Source organism: Excalfactoria chinensis, chromosome 19 (assembly GCF_039878825.1).
Source record: "Excalfactoria chinensis isolate bCotChi1 chromosome 19, bCotChi1.hap2, whole genome shotgun sequence".
In the NCBI taxonomy this organism is placed as follows: Eukaryota; Metazoa; Chordata; class Aves; order Galliformes; family Phasianidae; genus Excalfactoria; species Excalfactoria chinensis.
In genome coordinates, this window is record NC_092843.1 from 2,482,867 (window position 1) to 2,498,671 (window position 15,805).

At 45.9% G+C, this 15,805-nt stretch overlaps 1 protein-coding gene across 2 annotated transcripts in view; it reads left to right on the forward strand.

The window, feature by feature from the left end:
• CAMKK1 (calcium/calmodulin dependent protein kinase kinase 1) overlaps positions 1 to 15,805 on the forward strand; it is a 65,629-nt gene that overhangs the window by 23,180 nt on the left and 26,644 nt on the right. The window contains exons 3-6 of one of the 2 annotated variants that reach the window (XM_072353290.1): positions 5,859 to 6,263; positions 6,348 to 6,415; positions 11,147 to 11,194; positions 12,300 to 12,353. In XM_072353290.1, the coding sequence (XP_072209391.1) occupies positions 5,960 to 6,263; positions 6,348 to 6,415; positions 11,147 to 11,194; positions 12,300 to 12,353 (474 nt within the window). In that variant the 5' untranslated portion in view covers positions 5,859 to 5,959. Of the gene's footprint in view, positions 1 to 5,858; positions 6,416 to 11,146; positions 11,195 to 12,299; positions 12,354 to 15,805 lie in introns of both variants that reach the window. The other variant, XM_072353289.1, reaches the window with a different exon arrangement.

A 15,805-nucleotide genomic window follows, 5' to 3' on the forward strand; every position in this document is an offset into this window, starting at 1 on the left:
TCTGTCTGCAACAAAACACAGCAGCCAAACCTGCTGCATGAAAATGCTTACAGCGTGGCCTGAATGTAGAATAGCACAAGTCCTCAGTGATGTCTTAGTGCTGTTCCCACCAAAACCGTGGTTAAAATGTGAAGGTGTTGCTGCACCCAGTAAAATCATGTCCTTGGCTTTACCGACATTCTCTGGAGTGTTTTGTGTTCCAGTATCTCTCTTAGATGGATTTGGCACTCCTCAGTGTTTCTCGTTACAGGAATTTCCTTAAGTAGAAACTTTTTCTTCAGAGTGATTTTTGGTTGATGATTGCTTATATATGCAATTAGTGTAATTGCATCTGCTTATGCAAATTTGTTTAATCGTATAATTAGAACATGGAGCGATGAAATATAATGCAGTTGGGAGAGTCTTTTGTAAAGCTTCCTGAGCTCAGTACCCTGTGCAAGAGGTGCTTGTTGTCTTTCATGCTGTGGGCTGGTAGACTGGAGCTTTTAGTTCAGCATCCTGTTTAGTTTCAAAACATAGTTAAAATGTGCTGCTAATTACTCTTAACACCGATATCATGACCAAAGGCATATTTTTAATATAGTATCAGGAAGCTGCTGCTGAGCTCAATCCTGCTGTCTGATGTCTGCATACATACCTTGCACTAGGAACAGAGAAGCAGCAGTGCTGCCTCCTTCACTGAGGGGGAAGGGAAGAAGAGAAGGTCAAGGATAGAGCAGTGTGTTGTGCTCATCATTTGTAGCTCCAGAGCTGATCTGATCCTAAAATGCCTTTTGGAAACACCCTTCCTTGTTAAGGCACATAGGCACTAAGACAAAGGAGCTGGAGGTGATGGGCTCTCCAGAAGAAGGAATGTGGCCAGGAGATGTTTGTTTGTCATCTGGGGGATGTGGCAGGGCAGGTGCCTGACCCTCACATCTCAGATTTCTCCACCGCACTTGATTTGCAGAAATACTGTGAGGTTGTTTATTTTTCCTGTCGTTCAGCGGTTACAGTTGAAGCTGTGCTACCAGCTTCACAGAAGTAATCAAAGCTCCTCTCTTTTATGATCTAATTTTCAGCTGTGCCACAACAACCAGGCTCACTGCCAAGAATTGTGGAGAGAAGAGGAAAAAAAGACTAGAATTATTATAGCAGGATTGAGTGGATTCTCAGCAAGATACGATTGTCTGTGCTGCCACGCAGGAGCCTTGAAAGGCACAGAATGAGGCACGTGTATGGCACGTATGTCAAAAGCACAAACACTGTGTTCTTATTTATTATTTGGGTTGCAATGATGTCTCCTGGTTCTGGCTATGAGTCTGTACTGACGGCAGCTTACCCTTTTCCCAGTGAGCACATAGTCTGAGTGGCTGGTCTGGTATCCATCTGTCTTGATTATCTCTGCAAGGGTTGCAGGGATTTGCTTTTTTTTATATGTATATATTTATTTTGGCTTCACAGAGCCATATCTCCTCATAGCAATTTGGTGCTCCATATGAGCCACCATTCAGCCAGTGGATGCCTGAAGGCGGTTTTCTCAGGTGCAAAGAAGCACGTGAAACAGCCCACAGGGGACTTGTGTGTCTCTTTAAGGCTCATGGCAGCTCAGATTGAGCTTCCTTTCAGCTTCTCCAGGCTGAAGGTGTCTGAGACAGCTGCTTGGACTCTGGGCATGGGCCTTGTCCAGGTGAGAAAGGGTGATGGCATCAGGGTAATGTGTGTGGAGCATCTCCCTGGTGTCAGGTAGCTCAGGTATGTCCTGCAGGCCCAGATACAAAAAAAAGGAGTGCAGAAGGCACTCTGGTATGGAAATAGTCACAGGCTGTGTTCTTTGGTGTGGAGAGACAGCTCAGACTCTGCGAGGAACTTACTGACCTAATATTTCAAAAATGTCATTTGAGGAGCTGTTCAGGACTTGGCAGCCCAGTCTAGGACTTGCTGCTTCTCTCCTTAAAGGGAGTTTCTGGCTCTAATCGACAGCAACCAGAGCAGGTTATTAATCCTGTGCTGCTGTGGGGGAATATCTGAAGGGAAATGCAGCACGAGGTGGGGCCAGCTGGAGCCATGAGAGCCTGTGCAGCCAACTGTGACCTGCAGTGGGGCTGAAGGCCTGTCAGTGTTAGATGCTGACCTGAAAGATGCTGGTCATGGAGGTGACATCGCCTCTGAAGGTGGCCTGTCCCAGCACACAGCTATCTGCACTGCTTAGAGAACTTGCCCTGATTCCTGATCTTGCTGCTGTGTATTAAAGGAGCAGAATAAATGGTCCATGAGCTTTGGAATCTCTCTCTATGGAAGTGCCTGTGGGTCTTGCAAGATCAAGAGGCATCAAATAGAGGCGGCCTTCAAATGGGGGCACACTGGTGTCCCTGCCAGTCCCCGAGCTGGCACAGAGGACACCAACCTCAGGCATCTGAAGAAATCTCCAGCATTAAGCAATAGCTGAATTATTGCCTGAGTGCTTTGCTTGCAAATGCTTGTTGTAGTTATGCTTCACTGTGATCTGCTTTACTACAAAGGCTCCTTGTTTCCTTTGCACAGGGCAAATACATTCTCAGAGACAAGAAAGGGGAAGCGGGATGAGGTGGGCTGAGGGCGGTTATAATAATTTTAACCTGGAAAGTGTGACAGATGAAGCTGTAAAGTCATTTTTCTGGGCAGCCTGTGGCAAAGTCAGGAAATGAAGCTGGATGTGCTGAGCCCAGGGCCTTGTAACCGTCTGGTCTGTTCTGTACGAGCATTTCTAGTAGCCATATGGAGGGACCAAGCAGTGAGCTATGTTTACAATTCCTATTTTTCAGACAATGCTTTGAAATACTTTCTGGAGCAGCAGAATGAATTACGTTCACCCATCTCTCTTACAATACAGAGAGATTTTTTTTCCAGAATCATGCTCCTTTTCAAAACATACATTCTGCCATGCTCTGCTCGCTGCCTATCTGGGAAACTTGTGCAGCCATTTGATAAATATACTGCAGAAAACACCGGTGAAGTCGCAGTCTCCCTGCAGTGGAGGGATAGCTAAAGGCAAAAATGGTAAATAAGATACGTGTAAGTAAATTAATTCTGCTCATATAAGCTTGTTTGCAGCTTTAGTTCCTGTCTGCAGCAGAATCCTCTGATCTGCAGCAGGTGGTCGGTGTCGTTTGGGATCAGACTGGTGAGCCTGAGAGGAGCTTGAGACGCAGGGCTGCAGCAGGAGCTCTAAGAAGGTACTTGTGGTGTGTGTGTTACATTGGGATTTCCTGTTGCAACCAGGTGCAGGTGTGTTACAGCCTGGTGAACTGTGCAAATCCACCATTGATTTTGCCCAGCAGAAATAAATAATTGTCTTTTTTTTCCCCTGAGTTTTCTGCCCTGTGAGTTTGCTCAGTGTGTAACTGATTTGCTTAGTCAGAAATTATTACTTTTTTGATATATTTTTGGGAGGCTTAATTGTGAAAAGGAACCCTTTAAAACAGCACAATCCAAAACAAGCCTGACTGTAAAAATGAGCAGTTATTTAAAGTTTTGCTGTTTGTTTCTTAATACTTCCAGCAGCGTTGATGCTATATGGGTTTGTTTGTTTGGATGTGGTGAACCATGTGTGTAGTTGGTGGTGGTGGGTTTCTTTGTCAAGTTGTGAATTAACCATAAGATTTACATTGAGGCATTAACGCTTCAGGAGGCAACCAGATGAGCCATGGGCTGCACCCTTCAGTTAGTCTTTCAGTGAGTCCATCCTGTTAAAATCTTTTGTCTCTTAGAAGCTAGAGTGCTCCAAGAGGGTAGGAGTTGCAGCCCAGCCCTGGAGGTGTGCTGCAGCACGAGAGCAGCTTTGGAGGTAATGGGGCAGCCACAGGCTTGCAATTGCTGTAACCCAATGTTCCTAAGTCGGGCCAGAAGCTTTGCAAGAGTAAACCCTGCCTGTGCTGCAGACAACAAATCCTCCACAGGTTTCATGCAAATACGCTTTGGAGGTCAAGGTTCATTGCTGATTCAGCTCCAGGCTGCAGCTGGCTCTCCACCATGAAGCTTGTTACTAAGGACAAACTAGTGAGGCTTAATAATGTAGGTGAACATGATGTGGGGTTAGAGAGAACAGGGAGGTCTAGGAAAGGGGATGTAATGCTTGTTTGCCTATGACTTTGTGCTGGAGCCCTGTGTGCCTTCCCCTGCTGCTGCAAGTCCCCTTCTGCCTGCTTTCCGCACCAGAAGGGATCTGTTCTTTGGTATTGAAGGGTTTAAATATAGTTTTAATAGAAGCTTTTAAAGTTGATTTCATCATTTCATTACTGTTCTGAATGACTGACGTTTCTGTCAGTTTGTTTCAAACATGCCTGCAGGAAAGGCAGGAGATGAGGGAAGATTATACCAGGGAGGGGAAGGAAAGGAAGGAGGTGAACAGCAGGCCTGTGGTGAAGGATGTGTTGGATTTGAATGTTTCCTTCCTGTGACATTCAGTGCATGGCATGCTTTCCCTGTGGTTGGCTTGAGACGTAGGGTTAAATCTGCCATCCAGATCTTTCTTAGGTTTCTCTATTGACATAAAAGGTTTGCTTGTCTTTGTCTGCTGTGCTTTTGCAACAGACCTGGAGGTTGTTCCTCTTTGCAGCAGCATTTGGCTGCAGTTTCACTGAGGAGGCTGGGAAGCTTCAAGCCAGGTTCAAGCTTTGCTCCATGCTTCCTGGGGAGGTCACCTGTGTTCCCAGGCTGGTGGCTGGATGGGGCGTTTTGAACTCCCTCAGCCCACTCGTTCCTCATGTAAATTAAGTGTAGTGACCATGAAAACAAGGTATTGTGAGTGACATTTTGCTTCTGTGGCAGCTTTCCATGTAAAAAGCCAAAGGTTGCGTTCTCTCCCTGCTGAACCTACAGTGAAGTTGTGAAGTTCCCTGGATGTAATCTGGGATTCTGTGACTAATGCTGTTTAGATTCTCCCTCCCAGTCTCCCCAGAAACAGTGATCAAATGATGCATCTGGCAGCAGCACATCTTTAGAAGTGATTAAGTGTTGAGAGACGTGCTGCAGAGGATCATTTCCTGCTCTGGACCACACTGGGAAGACTGAACTCTCTGGTTTAAATTGAGACTGAAATTAGCATGCAGGAAACAGTGAGTTTTATTCAGCAGTTATAGCTTTGTGTTACATTTTCATTTTGTGGGTCTTTTCCAAAGGAAAAGCCAATTCCCACATGCTGATAATCATTAAGACTTGTTGATTTGCAGCTCAGTGTGGCTTTTATACATGGTGGGCAGTGAGGATGATGTATGCTTTCACATAGACTGCAACCATGGGGGTCCGGAGGAAGCCCCAGAAAAAAACTCGTTCTTAAATTCTTCCTTTGCTGTTGAATAAGTTGCTTAAACTGACAGGAGCGAGTCACCAACCACAGCCTGCCTTCAGGGCTGTTCTGTGATACTCCGTGGGGCCATACATGGCAACCAAGAGGCTACTGTGGAGTCCTAAATGGTTGTGGGTTTGTTGTTCTGCATGTTGGGTTTGGATACGTACCGGAAGTTCTTCTACCCTGCAAATAAGAATGCAAGAGGCTGAAAGTTTGACCCTTAAACCTTGGCTTGTTGAAAACCCATACTTCTTCACTTCCTTGTAAACTTAGGCTGTCACTCTAACTGCAGAAAGAGAAGTTCCATTTATCTGTGTTACTTGTTGCGTGCAGATAAAATCTCATCGTTATCACTAGTATAAATTTTGTATCTAGCTTAATGTTTGGTGCTGCCTTTCCTTCTGGGTGGCTGCTTGCTCTTTGTTGACAGGCTGCTAGAGTTTTCTCTTCGTTTTCTTTCTGGATGGAAGGACTCCAAGGTGAGTGTCTTGATTATGATGTGCTGAGTAGACATTGCCACTTACTTACCCCTCTTTGTGTTTCCTTCCAGATATTTTGAGGAGACGCTCAGTAATGCCATACTCTGTCTGTGAGTGCTAGCATTCCAGCTCTCTGCAGTCCCATCTGAGACTCTGTGGGCAGGACGCAGTGATGGGGGACTCTCCAACAGATGTTGAGGGTGAAGTCAGTGACACGGGCTTCCAAGACACACAGGCTGAACTGTCAGAGCGAGTGGCAGCCATAGATGTGGCTGTTCACCCAGACAGAAGTGACCAAAATGGTGAAGACATCACTGAAGATAATGACACAGTCTTTTCTGATAACGTAAAAGACATCCAAAGAAATGGAGTCAACAGTGATGTGGAAACAAATGAAGTCCTGCTCTCCCAACAGCCAGATGATGCTCACTGGGGACATGCTTCCAAGAGACCTATTGCTAGACCTGTGCTATCAGGTAGGAAGTTGTCCCTTCAGGAAAGATCATCAGGCAGTCATTTGGCTTTGAGCAATGCTCCAGGTTTTGGTCATTATGCCACAGGGCCATCACCACGTATCATGCGGAGGCCGACGATAGAGTCCAATCGAGTCTCCATCTCAGATGCTGAGGTAGGTATGTTCTCCACTCTACCTGTGATATTGAGGTGTGAGATAAGTCTTAACTGGTAATTGGAGTCTGTAGTTTTTCAAAATAGGAAATCTGAAAGCATTGTTTTTCTAAGATTCTTGAAACCAGGAGTTAGTCTCACTTGGAATGGCTTCTCACCTTTATGTCTGTCCCCTAAAGTTGAAATGGGGATCCTTCAGCCCTCACCTGCTAACGGCCTGGGACTCCCAGTTACGTGGTGGTAGCATGCAGAATGCCTGTAAGGCTGTTCAGAGAATGGGCTGAGACCAACTGCATTTGTTTTCTGTGTCCCTGCAGTGTGTGCCTTTTGGGAGTTTATCAATTATAGCAGCTTTGCTGCTGGTATTTCATGGATTTACCCTTCTGAAGTTTATACAGCTCCTTTTGTGTTTGGCCATTATTGAAGGCATGATTTAATTTTATAAAGAGCTTAAATGCACTGGCATTTTCTATGCTTATCAGGATTTTCTTTTGTCTTGAAAGTGTTTGCATGGATTTGTAACAGCGGTGGTAACAGAGGGCCGTGACTCCCTTTTCATATATTGAAAATACTGAGTCCCCTCTCACATTATCTGCATCTCAGGGAGCAATATCTTGGGACAGGAAATGTTTGGTTGGAAATGCAGCTGCACAGCCCTTCATTTCTCTGTCAGGCATCTCCGTGTTTATAATGGTCACTTGCTGTAACTGCTTAGAGCTTTGCTGCAGTGCAGTCAAGCTTACCAGAGCTGTGCTCATTAAAAACCATCATAGTAACAGGGAATTGCTGCAGTAGCAGATGGAAGGGGGGAGGTCAGGTGAGAGCTGTGGGTGCTTGCTCCCTCAGCAGGGCACTTGGGAGCAATGCTTTGACAGTACTGCTCACGGGGCTGCTGCCTGTGTCCTGTAAGAAACAGCAAAGATGTCTGGGATGCATGGTTGTATATGAGGTACGTCTGAGGCTAAGCACAGGGGTGACCATTCTCTCACCTGTTTAAAGCTGTTGAGTTGCTGCTTTCTCTCTGCACTGAGTAGTAGACACCCATACTCAGTGCCTTCCCAGTGGCAGGACACCCATGGCTTTGGCTCACAGAGTCCCAACCTTCTTTCTTGCAGAGGTGTTGCTGCAGTGCTCAAACTTGAGTTCTCTTGAAAAGATTAAAGATGCTTGTAAAACATTCCTTCAAAGAAGAATTCCCCACAGACACTGCTGATTTCTTTTCCTAGGACTAATTAACCTTTATTTAAAAGTTACATTTCCAATTTACCTGAAGCTTATTTTAAAGGTATGGTTGGGAGGAGGAGAAACCGCACAACTACAGTTGCAGAGGGGCTGCCTTCATCCCATTGCCCTCAGCCCCCTCATTCCTGCCTCAGTGAGAGTTGCGTGGGAAGCTCAGCTGTCACGTTATGTACTGAGGAAATCTAAAGCCATTAGCCATGCCAGCAGGCTCTGAGGGAAAGTCTGGAAAAAGATGGCTTTATTCTTCTAGTCGCTCTCCAAATGAGCTGCCGGGGGTTCAGGAAATGCCTGGCATGCTGCGTTCAGATCTGGGGTTTGGGGTGGGTGAACCCAGATGGTGGTGCTCAGCCTTGGTGTTCTGCACAGCCACAGCCGGTCACAGCACTGGGCTGCAACTTCTGCACTTGTTGGATGATGTTTAAAAATCTATTTGTTTTTCTTATCTTCTTATGAGCTCTGCGCTTCCTGTGGGTCCTGCTCTGTCCCTTTACAGCTTTGTAATTTATATCCATTGCTGCCCCAGATGCCCCTTGTCTGGCTTTTATTTTCATTTAGTCTGTTTTTAGAACTGCTTTCACCTCCCCTTTCAGCTGGGTTGGGGGGGTTGAAGCAGCGCTGTCTTCATTACTGACTTGAAGTTCCCATTTTCTTTGCCATGTTTTCTCTGCAAAGTGTACCTCTAAATTGATGAAACTTGTGACTATTCTGAGATGGGTGAATCTGGCTTCTTTTCAGGGGTAGAATATTTCCCAATGTATGTATACATGGCCCTTTGGGCAGCAAAGGCTCAGTTCTCCATTGCTCAAAGCTTCTGTCGCACAGTGATGGCAGCAGGATTTATGGATTTGGGCCTGGACTTCACTGCTATTTATGATTTTTTGGATCACTTTTTGTATTTTCTGTGTCTCTGACCTCTCTTTCTTTTGAGTAATGCCTTGGACATGCAAACAGATGGGCATCTGCTTTTTAAGGTGGAACAATTACTGCGTGCTTAGATGGATGCAGCAGTCTAATTTGCTGACACTTGTCATTAAGTACAAACAGTAAGAAACATTATCAGCAGTTGCAGAACATTGGTGTGATGAAATGAAGAGAATTGTACAGTGTTCTCTTAAAGGAAAAAAAAAAGACTTGGCCCAGTGATCAGTGTTCCTGTCTGATAAAGAAATAGTACAACTATCCCACCTCCTGCAGGAGAACCAAATAACAGCATAACAAAAAGCCTGCCAGTCTGCAGTGACATGACAGGAGTCACCAGAGCTGTGAACTGCAGCCTTTCTGCAAGGAAGGAAAGGGGGAAAAAAAGAGGTAAAAAGCACCTGCAGGCTGGTTTGATTTTTGCTGAGTTGAGCACAAGTGCTCAGAGCACCACAGAAGCAAAGATAGTGCTTTTCACCAGCAGTTATATGGATGCAGAGCAGTGCGGGTGTGAGTCAGGCCCAGAAGCTGGATCAGGGCTGGATTCCTGGCTGTAAGCTGTGCCTGGACATCATCAGCCTTCCCTCCTTGTCTTGATGTTGCCATTCCTTCTTAAACTTCTTAATCTGTGTAAGCCACTACAGTGCAAAGCGCAGCTTCAGGCTGGGAAGTGAATCTGCTGACTTAGTGCTTTTGTGGGAATTTGTCCCCAGTGTGTCTGTACCTTGGGTTCTGAATGCTGCCTCCTATTTGAGAAGGAGTTTCTTTTAATATGTGATGAGTTCGTTCTCTTCTATACATTTCAGTGATCTGATCCTTCATATCTTGTCTTTTGCTGGGTCGTGCTCTCCTCTCTTGTTGCTCCTAATTCTAATTGATTGGGTTTTGCTGTTGGTAAGATTTTATGTGCTTTTCTATCAATAGAATTAATGCACGTCTGTGGCTCCATTACTTGCTGTTGGCTCTTTTTCCTTGTTAGGGTGGTGGAAAAGACTTTCTTCACTGGAAACAAGATGGAGATTTAAATCATTCTTTGTATTTGTGACAAGCCACTGCGAGATAAAAAAGCCATAACTTCCCCCCATTTCTTTATTCTCCTTCACTGTGATGATCACTCACATTGGAAATTCTTTCTGGCTTATGCTGGGGGGAGTGCCAGAATTATCATCTGCTGCATCAGTGCTCTAATGCATCTTGATTTGTAAACTAGTGTTGCTTTTAATGGGAAGGATGCTGCACGAGGATGGGGATGTAACATTTGCCTGTCTAAAGCACATCCTGTCTAAGATTCAGCACATTTCGTCCATGTTGGTTGGAAACTCTCTGCTTCCTTCACTCCAGTTCAGTGCTGTGCTGTCCCCTGCAATGCAGTTAAATGCTGTATGTTAAGTCCAGGCTGAGCAGCATCCCAGAGTCCCTCCTTGAATAAATATTTGCAAAATAGTGAGCTGACAGCAGTCAGTTCCTGCTGAGCACTGCGGAGTTGTGCTGCGCTCACCTCAGGGATGGGGGACATGGCAGTGCTGTAGTGGGGACAAGGGATGATGCCTCTGTACCCCATGTGCCCAGGCCCTTAGTGCTGAAAGATCTTGGTGCCCTGAGCTGGGGCTCACTGTGCTGGTGTGTGAGCTTTCTCTGTGCTGTCATGGGACGTGTGCAGGACAGGCTTAAGAAAATACAGACACTTGGCTCCAGTGGAATGGAATTTCATCTTAATTTTTGGAGAAGCACTGCTGGCACTCTGTGGGGGTTTTCTGTGTGTTTATTATTATTATTATTATTATTATTATTATTATTTCCTAAGACTGACAAACTCATAAGAATTTTTTAATGCTGTACATAATCCCCTTCCTCAACATCTTATTCAGTATGAGCTTCTGGAAGGACACTCTGACCTTCAGACTCACTTCCTAGGGAAGTCAGAGGAGCTACAGCAGCCCACTGGCTCTGGATATCAAGCTCTTATTGCAGGTGTGTGTGTTCTTTTACTCACGGAATACAACCCAGTGCAGAACGCAGCAGAGGAGTTTGGCTCTGTATTTTCTCCTCAAAGAGTAATCCATGAGTCTGCTGGGGCTTCCTCTGGGTGCAGCCACAGCTGTCACAAGCAGCCCATGGAGGGTCAGGGCCTCTGCCAGGATAATACCAGGGATGATGATGTTCCTGCATCTCTGCTGGGGTTGACATGGGTGTCTGGCTGTAGTCCATGGGAGCCATGTGCCCCTGTGGAGTTGGGGTTGGTGTTGAGCATTGTAGTTCGATGCAGTCAGTAGATGTGAAGGGTCAGGTGCTGCTGGCAGGCTCATCCGGCTGAGCTTGGAGCAGTGCTGGAGCTCTGGGGGGATGAATGTGCTGCTGGAGCCACTGCAGCACAGTCAGAACTGAGTTCGTAATTGTTTTGTTACGAGCTGTTTTTATTAAACAAACAAACAAAGTAGTGTTTATAGTGTAACTTACAATGGTTTAAATAAGGTCTTGTCTTTGGCTGTTTAACACTCTGCCTCTGTTTGATGCTGAATCAAACAATTTCCTTTTACCAATACTCTAATTATGTTCTCCTTTTGATCCACAGGACTGTGTGCAATTAAACCAGTACAAGCTGCAGAGTGAAATAGGCAAGGTATGTTGCTGGAGCTCATGTTTGTCATAAGCAACCTGCATGTACCACACACATAAAGTACAGGTCAAAAGGCTATGCCAGCCAAGAGGTCTTACTGGCCAAGACTTCTTGAAACTTGTTTTTGGTTTGATTTGGGGTTTTTTGTTTATTTGTTTTCTTTTTTTGCCTTATTATTGTGGGCAAGTTTAGTTCAAGGTCAAAGTGGAATGACTGCCTCTGAAGTCTAAATCTGTTTTCCTTCCCTCTGAAGGTGGTTAAGTTGGCTTCTTTCCATGATGTTTGCTTGCCAAATGTTACGCTAAATGGTTTTAATGCATAAATACAACCCATCAGGGGAAGAAAACAAAAACAAAAAGAGGAGGGCAGGTGTTTGGTCCATGCCAGCTCTAGCTTAAGTTTTTATTTCTATGAATGAACTGCCAGTTTAATTGTAGTCCATGTTTAAGTGCTGCAGAATGATTCAGAAGAGATTCCTCCAAAGTTATTTAGAGGTCTGGGCTGTTGAGCACTTCAGACACCTGTGTGTTTGGACATCTGCCATTACTGCAGATGGATCCACAAGCAATTATGCTTTCTGGAAGCTGTACCTGCTTTGGCAGTTGGTGGTTGCAGTTGAATGCATATCATGCTGCAGAGACTTACAGCAGAAGTTTTATTAGCCCAAACTCCTCTCCAAAGCAAGAAGCTTCAATGGCGTCTGGCTTCAGGATGTTACTGGAGCTGTGGATGTAGCAACAATCTTAACAGGCTGTTAGAGGAAGGCTGGCTGTTGGTCCTCCCTGAAGTTCATTCACTCTAAAGAGATGAAGGGGTTTGTGGCTGAAAATAGACTTGCTCAGAAGTGCAGAAAGGTGTCCGTACAAACATGCACAAAAAAATCTGATTGCATTATTCTCTCCCCTCCCCGGCCATGTTTGACATAGGTCAGGCACAATGGCTTGGTCTTGGGGCAGGAGGTGATGGGCTGACACAACTCCACCTGTGGGTGTTAATCCTCAGCACATGCTTCATGGCCAGAAAGTAGAGGGCTACGTACTACCAGCCCTTAGCAGCGAGAAGATGAGGCAAAGCTGCTGAACTGACTACAATTTGTTTTTATTTTCAGGGTTCCTATGGTGTTGTGAAGCTGGCCTACAACAAGGATGATGACAAGTATTATGTAAGTGTCTCTCTCCTTCACTCCTCACTGCCTCCACTGCTCCTCATTCTCTTTTGCACCCATGAAAATTATGTCCTCCTTTCTTTGCTGCTGTTAGCATATACATATCTGATTTGAGTGGCATGCAAGGATACAAACATCCCTGCTGGGCATGGAGTGATATGCAGTTGTCTGTGCACCTGCTTGTGTGCCTGTGTGTTATGGTGAGAGGGGATCAGGTGGGCTGCATTATGTAACAGACAGGGGCCTTGCAGGCAGGAAGCACACTGGTGCTTTGTCCTGACACTGTCTAGCTATGAAGCAGGTCACCTCAAATGAGAGGCGTGTGTGGGTGGTGGTAGTCAGCACCTGCTCTGCATTGGAGGAGCAGCTTGCAATGAACATGCACATTTTTTAAGGAAACACAGGAGTTTATCAGAAAGATGCTGAATGTCATGGCTCAGCTTGGCTGTGCCTGGCTCTGCTGCATCTTTCCTTCTTGCAGGATGCCTCTCCATAAACTAAACAGGTGTAGGATGCAGTGCAGAGGGCAAGCCTTGGCTTTTAAATGTTTTGCTGAGCTGTAGTCAGAGTTAGAGGATTTAGGATTCAGAAATGCTGCTTATGCTGAAGGCTCCTTGTCTGTCACTCCCTTTTCAGAAGCAGGCAAATCCTAAACGTTCAAGCTGGGATTCCTGCAAAACCCACTTGTGAAAACTATGTTAATTTTGTTTGGGCTGCAAGCAGGAGCTGGGCAGCTGGCAAAAGGAAAACTGCCTTGTTGCGTGTGGATGTGCCTGAAGGCTTGTGGAAAGCAGCTTGCTTTGAGCAGTTTCTGTTGAGTGACAGGTGTCTACTGGGAAGGGCCGAGTGTTGCAGTGCTGTGAAACCCAGACCCAGCTGCCTTCCAAACAGCCTTGTCAGTCTGACCCGGCAGTGCAGGTGCTGCTCCATGCTCTGTTCAGCAATGGGACAGTGCCAGGGCAAGCATGTGGCAATCTTGTTTTCCCTGCTGCAATGGAGGAGCCTCATGTGATTGGGAATGGAGCCATCAGAGTGCGCTGACAGACTTGTGTTGGTGCTATTGGTGCAGTGCAGAGGGGAATAGGAATGTTCTATGGAAATGTAAAATGTACTCACTCCTGTGGCGATGAGAGTGACTGCAGTCAGCCCAGCTTGTTTCCTCTCCATGGTTCTTGGATTTATGAGTGGCATACAAGATTAGAGAGACTGTGTGGGAGTTGCATGCCTGTTAATGTCCTTAGCTCCTCCTCTCTACTAGAGGGTATGAAACAATGGGAGAAGTACCTTGAAGGATGGAAGAGATGAGACAAAAATCCAGAGAGGGTGCCTGAAGCTGGCCAAGCAAAGGGACTGCAATTCTTTCCATCTCTTGAGCTTTGCAGGCTGACTCACCCGCCACGATGGAGCAGTTGCTGTTCCTGAGAGCTCCCTTTCTCTGCTGCTCTCTGAATGCTCCCCCCAGTGTCCTGGAGCAAATACGGTTTAGCTCTGCAGAGAACAGCAGTGCCAGCTGTGGCTCCCCTGATTCATCTGTCCCATCAGCCTAGGGCAGTGCTGGGGCCAGTAGCACAAATAAGGGAGTGCATCACATCATGCTTATTTTGGTCTAAGCATATTTTTTCTTTTTGCGGTGGAAATCCTGATGCTGTGCTCTGGCTGCTCTGAGCAGACAGGGCAGTTGTCACACCTCAGCAGGGAAGAGGTCAGTATAGGTTGGTGTTGTGTACCGTTGTCTTAGTCCATGTTTTGGCTGTAGGTGAGCACTTTGGATGTAGATTTAACTGGCCAAATCAAAGTTAAAAGTGAAAGCCTGTGTCCAGGTTAGCCTGCTGTGTGTTAGTTAATCCCTGCTTAATCTCCATTCCATTTCCTAATCTAGGCAAATGCCTTAAAGCTACTGTAGCTTGAGAGTGGCTCTGATGTCAGGACACCTCTGATTCAGCCTTGCTAGCCCAAGAGAAACAGGATGCAGAAACCCAGCATTGTAGGGATGCACTCTTCAGTTCTCCTTTGTTGTGGGGAGTTAACATGGGCTGAAACAGAAAGGGGAGATGTGAGAAATGTGATAGTGGCAGAGGTGGAATCAGAGCAGAAGCATCAGGACTATCACCACTGTTTCACTGCTGTGAATGTAAGCATATGGGAAAGGGCAGGTGTCTGTGCTGCTGACCTGCAAAAAGGAGGGCTGCGGTGCTATTGCCTGCATTTCACACCCTTGCTAATCTTTTGGCTGGGGCAGTGGAAGCTTTTTCCTTTCCCCCGTGCTTCCAAACGGCCATGCTTGTGTTTACCAGAGCCAAAGATTTTTTTTTAAAGCTTCAGGGAAACAATAGCAAACTGCATAATTAGCTAATGGTTGTTCAGCTCCCCACACCTCCCAGTATGTCTGACCACTGTGCTGCTTCCAGCACTGAGATAACTCCAATCACCTCTGCTGATCGCTCCTGTCTGAGGCTGTGTTACAGCAACACGCCCTGACCCACTGGGCACCGGTATCTAATGCAAATGTATGTTACCAGCAATTACTAGAAGTCATTGTGATTCTGACAGTTGGGGAGAGCCTTTTCTGTGTATGTTCTCACCAATTTGGCTCTGGAGGGTTGTTTTTATGTCAGCGATGTAAAGCAATAACAGATAATGGGAAGAAATCATCCCTTGGTTGGCATTCAGTGAGCAGCTCCAGTGGCTGATTCACGTGTACAGTGCTTTAGCTCAGGGCCCGGGGTGTTTCTGCATGCTTTATTTTCTTTGGAGTGCTGCAATAAAAAGGAGCAAATCTTAAAGCAGAAGAATTTGTCATGGAATATAATTCAGAGCATTACACTTCTGATTCTTTCTGAAACACGGGGCCTTTTGCAAGAGCTTCTCATGAGTGCAGGCGTCAGGAATTGAATCTGGCTCCTGACAAAGTGAATGGAAAGATTTAACAAATTTTGGGCATGACCTAGAATTAGGAAAAACTCCTACAGAAAGAAAAGAAGCTGATCATCACACATGGGAAAAATGTAGAGTTGTATTTATCTTGTGAATTGTTCTTCCTTCCATTAAAGATGAGCAAGTGCTTCCAAGAGCTTTATCCTCTGTTGCTGTGAACAACTGCAGTGCTGTGGAGGGCTGTGAAATCATCTTTATTTACATCAGCAGATGCAGGGAACATCTCAGCCTGGGGAAAATTGGACTTCTAGAACCAAGCATGTGACTGGTGCTCCCTCCAAGGGAGTGACCCTTCAGCTGCAGAGCTGCGTACAGAAGGCTGCCACTGCAGCAACATGTGGAGCTGCTAAAGCAGTGTTTGCAATGCTCTGCCAAGGAGTGCTTTACAGATGGGAAGGTTTCAGTGTCACAATTTGCAGGAGATGCTTTGACAGTGAGCGGGGTCAAAAAGCAAAGCCAAGCTCTGTGAAAGAGCAGCAAATAAAAAGCAAAGGCAAATGTGTCCAGGTGGAGAT